The 9006-nt window shown below is 39.9% G+C and overlaps 1 protein-coding gene across 1 annotated transcript; it reads right to left on the reverse strand.

The window, feature by feature from the left end:
- Positions 1-425: 425 nt before the first annotated feature.
- On the reverse strand, positions 426-7944 carry MRPL19 (mitochondrial ribosomal protein L19; the record flags this gene model as incomplete). Its single annotated transcript, XM_084235201.1, has 6 exons — positions 426-727; positions 856-1037; positions 4061-4191; positions 4389-4511; positions 7548-7665; positions 7842-7944. 6 exons carry the CDS (start codon positions 7942-7944, stop codon positions 506-508), a joined length of 879 nt encoding a protein of 292 aa, XP_084091327.1. The 3' UTR covers positions 426-505.
- Between the last annotated feature and the right edge of the window lie 1062 nt (positions 7945-9006).

Here is a 9006-nt window from a genome sequence, read left to right on the forward strand (position 1 = left end):
TAAACCTGGTGTAGGTACATGAATAGTGATTTCATTATTACTCTTTAAATCATACTTTTCTGTATTTATGATTTCGCAGATTCTAAAAAAGGCAACCTTACCAATGTCCTTGTTCAGATTCCAGAGAAAGCTGCTAAGTTTGACTAGACTGCAGCTTGGTCTCCTGTAAGAGAATGGATACTCAACCACTGAGCATGTATATTTTTCTTTTTAAAGCAACAAACTTGTGCTAATTTCACTTTTGTGTGTGTGTGTGTGGGGGGACCCTCGCCGGAGGCGGGGGAACGAACCAGCACTGCAGAGGCTGCGGGTAGCCTCGCAGCCCAGCGCTCAACCCTTGCACCACCAGGGGAGGCCCCTAATTTCACTTTTTAAGAAAAGTTCTAACAAAATAAAGAATGCTTAGCTGATTTAATGACTGTCTTTATACATGAAGTTAAATTGGTGTCTAAATAAACCTGAGAGTCAATACATCCTCGGCAAGTAACCAAGTTCATCCTCAGAATCAGGACTTCTTTGATGCTTCAATTTCATCCCATATCACAGCTTCAATTTTTGAAGTGTCATATTCCCTCATCATATCAAACTCAATCCATGGCTGATTCCACTTCTGAGCTTCTTTCATTTGTTCTTCGGTTAAAGAAAGATCAAACCTGATTCCTTTAATATTAAATTTTGGACGTTCCCAGCGTTTGGACCAGGGCTTTGGTTTCATTTTTACTTTCAGCTAGGGAAGACATTAAAAAAAGGAATAAATTAGGCTAGTAGTTATAAGCAAATATTCTTCCAAGAGTTTTCATTAAGATGATTCTTATTTCATATTTACATTGACAGTTCCAAATGTACAACACATACCTGATTAACAGGAACTTCTTGGCTAGATTCTTCTGCCACAGGCTTCATATTTACATCAAAAGTGCTGTATTCTGGAAGGGCATCTCGTAAGTATAACAAGTTATCATCCAATCGTTTCTCTAATTTAACTACTTGGATCTCCTGGATTCGAGGATTATAAAGATCAAAGCAAATCTCAACTCCTAAAAAAAGAAGAAGAAAATATTTCTTACCATCTGCATCGAGATTGCTATGTATGTTTTATACTGTAGTAACCTCATAAAGGAACCAGCATAGCATTTTGTGACACAAATTTGAAATCTTTAAAATGAAGTTTACGAAAATAGAATTAAACTAAAATTTGCATATTTGTAAATCTAATGTTTATAGATATAAAAATCAGAAAATCTGAATCACAATGATAAAGTCTAAAGAAAAACCCATCTATATTGGGTCCTATCTCTCTTCAATTTTGATAGCATTAGCGCATGGAGAAAGTTTGGGTTCTGTCAGTTCTGGATTATTACATAACTACTTAAATAAAACTAAGATTAATAATGCAAAAAGAGTAAGCGAAATTTGAACTTTTAGCTATGGTACAGAAGTCTTCTTAATGATGGCCTAGGTATTTTTTTTTTAAACACTCTAGAGCCCTCCATAAGAAAGCAAGCAAGCATTAAAAGATAAAATGAAATATTTTTCTTTTTTTAATAAATTGAACAAATTTGTTCAAATTTAATAATTTAATCATTTGAATTGGCAGCATCCAATCTTGTAGATAGGAAGGACCTCCAAGAAGCTATAAAAACTTGAAGACTGTTCTAGGCAGAGGAGAATGGAGGCAAAGAAGTTATACTAAGCAAAAAAAGCAGATGGTCAGAGCAAAATTACTTTTCCAGAGGGGATACTAAGGGTCTAATAGGTGGATTACTTAACTGGTGCTGATTAGGAATCTTCCAATTGACTCATTTAAGGTTTCATTTCTGGGAGAGACAAAACTGTAATTAAGTTGTCTCAGTTTGGTGACACAGGGCTTAGCATAAGTGACTCCATTTGGGTCCTGCTGTCTTGTTTTTTAATACTAGTAACACCTTTTGGTGTTTCCAAGATGCTACATACAAGTAATAAGCTATAAACATCTGTATCATCAAACACTTAAGGTAAGAGCATATTCTGAGGTTTCCTGGAAATATTCCAAGAAAAACACAAAAACGAAAATATATGACCAACATTAATATCTATTGTATAGTATCAGGATTCAATCTAATATTCACTGCACAACTATTCTGTTCCAGGCACTGAATTAGGAGCTGTGCCCACAGCAAAACCAAAATAGGCAAGCACCTTCTCCTCTCATAAAGTTAACAGTCTAAAGGATGACAAATAATATATAAACCAACAAGATAATTTCATAAAGACAATACAAAGTGATGACATTATCACTGAGAAGGGAGCAACTTTAAATACTTGGAGAAAGGATGACACTTAAGCTCACACTACAAAGGGCCAAGAATACTCTGAACAAAAAGAACAGCAAAGTGGTCCTAACAAAGTTGCCATGCTGAGGAAAACAGAAAATGGCCCATTTGGCTGGAGCATAGTAATTTGGTGAGCCCAGGTACACTGAGATCCCACAAGGCCACAGGCAGAAGGCCCTGGTGGCACAGACAGGAGAGACAGCAGTGGAGATGGAGAAAGAAGTTAACTTGGGATATACTTTTTCAAGACTCAGCCAATCAAACTTGTTCACTGACTGGACAAGTGAAAGAGAATTAAAAGTAGCTCCTAAGCTTTTGGTTATGTAAGTGGATAGGGAATGGTACCATTTACAAAAATAGGGAAAAAACATGAGAAGAACATATTCTGAGGGAAAACAAGAGCTCCATTTTAACTTGTTTCATGCTTAATAAGACCCATAAATGGAGACATCACATAAGTAGTTGTTTATGCAAATCTGAAACTTGGAAAAGGTCAGTCCTTGAGACTTACAGGTGGGAACTATCATCATACGGCTAGCATTTAAAGCCAATGCCTGTGAAGTAACAGGAGTACTGATGGGGAAGGTCAAGGCAGGTTCAGTCATAACATTGATAAAACTGAAGAGAATGGCAAGAGGGAGCCGATACTTTTGTGTATTCTGTCTTCCTGCACTTCATGTACAAAATCTCAGTCAACTGACCACATCCCTGGGAAGCAGAAACTTTTTTTTTTTAAGATTTATTTATTTATTTATACAAGCACTGGATACAGTCAGAAGCGTGGGAGGGTGAGAGAATTCACCAGAGCCAGAGCGGGGAGCAGAGCAGGCAGAAGGACCGAAGTACACTGCTGAGGGGAGCAGCGGGCAGCAGGAGAGGTCTGCGCGCCATGTGGGACCCTCCTCCAGTGGCCGGGGAGCAGCCGGGGATCGAACCGGTGCTGCAGAGGCTGCGGGCAGCTTCACAACCCAGCGCTCAACTACTGTGCCACCGGGGAGGCCCGAAGCAGAAACTATTATTGTCATCTCAAAAAAGAAATCAAGCCCAGGTGTCCATCTGACTCATTCCTCTGCTCACGTCTCTATTACAAGGTTTCCTCCAGATCAAGACCTGACTGGAGGCACAAGTCTGTTAATAGCACAGTCCTGTCAGCTTCCCCGTGCACAGAGCCACAGTCACTGAGGGGCAGAGAAGCAGCAACTGCTCACACATTCAGTTTCTTTGACTATAACACGTCCCGCTTGGGGAACATGAGCACACAAACTTGAGCATGAAAACTTTACTGTTTTGATTTTTGATTTTGATTCATAATCTTTCTAGCATTTTAACCCTTGCTCCTCTGCCTGATGAGGCACACCAAACATAATTTTATCCTTTCTAAAATGTTGACTTTTATAAAACTGATAATTGTGGTGACTGTAGAACATAAAGCAAAATGGGACGACTCAGCTTCGGAGAAAGTAACTCATGAGGACATCAGTGCGTTCATCGCAATGTTGTCATGGGTTATTTACTCCTGAAACAAAGGTCCCTTCACTGCTTTATAGTCACCACGGTTTGGAAAGCCTACTTCTGATGGTAGTTGTCCCTGTGATAAAAGAAGGTTTCAAGAGAAAGCAATAAAACATCAACTACATTTAATCAGCAGCCTCAATTCTCATACCACTCTCAGGCCAAAGCCTCCACGCTAAGAAAAGAATCCTGAGATAACATTTTCCAGAAAATCAAAATAATGAAATGAAACCCACCTTGTCCTTCTATAGTATTTCTAAGGATAAAAGTGGCGCCAAGTCCTGACCCTGATCTTTGAATGCAAATCCCCAGAAACTGACTGGTTTTTCCACTGGCATATGGGTCGGCTGAAGTAACACGGAGAATGCTTCCTACAAATTAAAAAGAGAAACTTTTACATGAGATGCAAAAATAATCAATAGCAATTCTAGATAACTACATGTATTTTTATATACTAGGAATAATACTTCATGTAGGCAAAACCCAACTATGTGAAAAATAATCTTCTCTATGCCAACAAAACTAATTCTTCAGTCACTAATAATATAAGCATCCAGCTCTTACTGACCAACATAGAACTCTGGAATGTGGAGTACTTTTCTCCTTTCTATCATATCTTTTCTTTCTATTTGAAATTTCAGAGGATTTGTTCTTCCCCGTGGAGGAATGAATTCGGGACTCAAGAACCTGTGAAAAATATAAATAAAAAAGTTAAAAGCAAATTTAAAATACCACTGAAAGAGAAACTTGCTTTGTAAAAGGAAATATTAAAGATTATCAAATTTATGATTTTTATTCTTCCTTCTCTAAATAAGAAAAGTCAATCTCCAGGGGCACCTTCCATAGCGGCCTGGGGGTTAAGTCTCAGCACTATCACCATTGTTGCTTGAGTTTGATCCCAGCCAGAGAGCTGACCCACGTGGCAGAGCAGACCTCTCCTGTCTCGCCTGCTGCTCCCCTCAGCAGTGTAACTCAGTAGGTTTGCCTCTTCTGCTCCCCACTTTTTCTCTGGTGAATCCTCTCACCACCCCACCTCTGGCTTACACTCCAGTTCTCCTCTAAATAAATAATAATAATAATAAAAACTTAAAAAAGGAAGATTCAATCACCTTTCTAAAATTTTGTCAATGCTCATGAAAATAGCTAACAATTTCTGACTTATCTCCTGGCATGGTATGTAAAGCTTTACTACACATCTATAACATAAAGTAATTTTCACAACCAGGTAGGTTTGGTGTCATCATTTCCTTTTCACAGATGAAGAAATGAAGCTTGGAGAAGCTGACATATTACTACTGTATTAGTTATAACTTTAGCAAGTCAACATTTAAATGTGGGCTTCAAGTTGAGTTGCACATGTAATAAGTCAAAAAAAATATAAATATAGAAATCACCAATTACAAACTGACTTTTAAAATAACCTCCCTATTCCTTTCTTTAACTGATTTTATACTCATCATAAAACATTTAATAATCTATAGAAAAGCATAAAAACACTACAATGAAAATTCATGTCCCTACTCCCCCATCCAAAGAATAAATGATCGCTATAGTTGAAACCTTGAGCATCCCTCCCCAATCCCAGTTAATGACTGTCCTATATGTGGTAATGATTATGCCTATGAATTTCTTCCTTTTCCTCAATTTCCTACTTTGAAATTTTTCAAACCTACTAAAACTGTTATAGTAGAATAGTACTATAATGAACCCCCATATATACTTGATGCAGTTTCACCAATTAACAACATTTTGTCCCATTTGCTTTCTATATTTTTTCCTGAACCATCTGAAAATGTGAAACACAAAACATCTCACTCCCTAACATTTTAGAAGGCTACTGCTAAGAATAAGGGCTTCTTCCTACATTTGTTACAACACTATATATAAATATATAGTTCATATTTAATTGTATCTACTAATGCCCGGGAAAAGGTTATCTTTTATAGATGTTTGTTGCCCAATCCAAGCTATATTCAGGCATCACACATTGTATTTGGTTATGTCTCTATTCTGTTCAACTAATGGTATTTTCCATCTTCCCATTTTTGTAACACTGACTTTTTGTTTGAGTCAAATTCTATTGTCTTATAGACCAACCCTGGGTTGTAGATTTGTTTCCTGTTTCCACATGCCTAGACCAATATAAAACATCTTTGGTAAAAATATTACAGAAGTGATGGTGTGATCTTATTCTGTCATTTCAGGAGCAACATTATGTCAACTTGTACCAACTGGGAAAGCTAGGTTTGATTATTCTATGAAGTGGAGCATTTCCTCCATATATTTTTTTACACCTTACACATGCAAGTAATCATACTATATCAATTCTTCTGCAGGATGTTTTCCCCAGGCATCATAATTGTGAAGTTTACTCATTTTAGCTCTGGAGCATTCATTTTTCACTGCCATATAGTACTCTGTTCTATTAATGTATTTCCCTATTTACCTATTGATGGAGAACTAGGCTACTCCTAAATTTTGGTTACAAACACTGCTTTTGTGTTCATTCTTGTACATGCATCCTTGTACAGATTTCTTTCTTTAAATTTTATTTCTTCTGGGTGGAAAGGTACACACAATCTTACTCAATTTTGTCAAATTGTTTTCCAAGTAGTTATACAATTTATATTCCCATTTAACTAAATTGTAGTGAATACTGCCATTTAAAAATATACTCTTGGGGTCTCCCTGGTGGTGTAGGGATTAAGTCTCTGCTCTATAAAATTACCACTGCTGTGGCCTGAGTTAGATCCCAGACCAGGATGTTAATCTACCTGGCTCAGCAGACCTCTCCTGTCTTGCCCACTGCACCTCTCAGCAGTGTAGTTCAGTAAATCTGCCTGTTCTGCTCTGCTCTGCTCTGCATTCTGTCTCTGGTGAATCCTCTCAAACCATCCCCTCCACCCCACCTCTCTGCCCCCCTCACCTTCTCCCCTCCTCACTCTTCTGGCCTATACCCCAGTTCTTCTTTGCATAAATAAATAAATCTTTTTTTAAAAAGAAAAAAAGTACTCTTTTTCCAGGTTAAAAAGGAAATCTTTCCTGAATCTCTAGGTTCTATAAATTCAAGTTTATTTCAACATAATCTTTCAAATGTTAAATACATTCATGCAGAGAGAAACCAATCAACAACCAAGAGCACTTTCAGAAAGGCCTATAATCACACCCAGCTTTTCCCTTTAAAACTAAGTTCTTAATATGGTTGTTGTAAGGGTCCACAGAAACTTTCCGCAAGTCCTACTTACCTAAATTTACATGTACCTTCAAAGTTACAACCATTCATTTAAGTGAACCATATTTTTAAGCAGTCTTGAAGCTCAATTTTCAGACGTACAAATGAGTGGAAATTGTTACTACTTTCTCTATTTGTCTGGACATTAAAATACGATGAGTTCTAACCAATCTATTTCCACTAGGCAGAGGAAAGATCGGATCCGAACGTAAACAAATAAAATACAATGTGCTTATGAAAAAACTTGCTGCAGGTCAAATGCCGTAGGAGTTTCACATCTGGAAGTCCCGATTTGAAGTTCTGACTTAAGGCAGCAGAGACAGTGCAAAGCCAGCTTGGGAGAAACGCGAAGACGACAAACCTGAGTTGGGTGCCCTTTCCTTTATGACCGCTCAAGAAACCTGCTCTGGAGCCAAGAACTCTAAAGCCCGTAGAGCTTCACAAGCACATCGACCCAAAATGCAGGACTCGCGCCCGGCTTCGATCCTCACCTGCTTTCCCGGCGCTGGGACAAGCGCTTGTCCACGATAACCGGTTTCGGCGGCGGCTTAAACTCGCCGGGCTCGGAAGGTCCAGTGCTCTGCTGCCGGCCGAGAACCACGCGGGCCCCTGCGGGAGCGGACAACCATCAAGACGGCTCAGGCCTGAGGTGAGCGTCCTCGGAACCGTGCACCCTCCCCAACTCACGGCCCAACGAGGGGTCGCCCCGGGTCTCCAGACTCGCCAACCCAATCCCCGCCCTGAGCCTCTGCTGCTCCCTGATCCGCAAACCCAGCTCCACTTACGGCTGGAGACAGAGACCCGCGCAGGCAGCAGCGCCCCGACGACTCGAAAGCTCCGAGCCAGGTCCTTTACGGTCCCGCAGCCCCCTGCAATGGAAGCCGCCATGCCTGCTCGCTCAGGTCGAGACTACAACTCCCAGGGATCAGTGCGACGAAGCGGCGGCCACCTGCGGCTGGATGGCGGCTGTTAGAGGACAAAATAGCTAAACCCCCCGACTTGGAAATCTCCGGTAAAGTGTGTGTTCTGCCCGGTGCCGGGTTACACCCTTCCGAGAGAGAATCCTAGGATAGCCTCTTCGAATTAAACTCTATCTTCACTTTCTTGAGCAAATCTTCATTATGGCAAAACCCCATTATAGGTTGTCGTCCTTACTCCGTACCTTCAGTTAGCAATTCTGTTCCCACTTGCAATTTTAAGTTTTAACTTAGTTTAATTACTTTATGGTTATTGGATTAGTGTCTAATTCTGACATCATACGCTAAACTTGAGAGGGCATGGAGAAAGTCGTCTCTTGCTCACCATTTTAATCCAGCATCTCGTACTGCCTGGCCCTTATGTTTTGTTGTTGCAAGAAAAAGAAAAGAAAATAGGTCCTGACAGACCAGGTGGTGCAAAGGTAGGGACAGCTATGGCTGGGAATACTGGCAGTGATGAATCTGGGGAAAAGTTCATTAGACATCTTATTAGGAAATTTGGGGGGGATTTGTACCCTTGGTGATGGTGAACATCGGGAAGGATTTCACACTCACTGTGACATAATTATTTAATTATTTATTGGTCATTCCAGTTGAATTAACATCCAAAGCATCTCAAACTTAACATATACATACTGAATACATCGTGTTTACCTTCCAACCTCTACCCCCATGTAGGCCATCACAAGTACAGGCAAACCCCAAAATCTCAGTACCATCCTAGATTCCTCCCTGTCTCTTCCTAGATAAAGTTCCTAAAATTATACCTGGCACTATCAACTATCTCAATAATTCTTAGACTTTCTCATGCTCCCACCCATATAGCTAATTCAGGTCACCATCTTTTCTTCTCAGGATCACTGCAAACCCCTGCACTGGCTTCTCCTAGGTCTTCCTGTGCCCAGACCCCTCTCCACCCTCTGCACAGGAACCAAGGAGTGACTCAGAAAGGCATACCTATGTCTTGTCTTTC

This window comes from Talpa europaea, assembly GCF_964194135.1.
Source record: "Talpa europaea genome assembly, chromosome: 6".
Taxonomy (NCBI): Eukaryota; Metazoa; Chordata; class Mammalia; order Eulipotyphla; family Talpidae; genus Talpa; species Talpa europaea.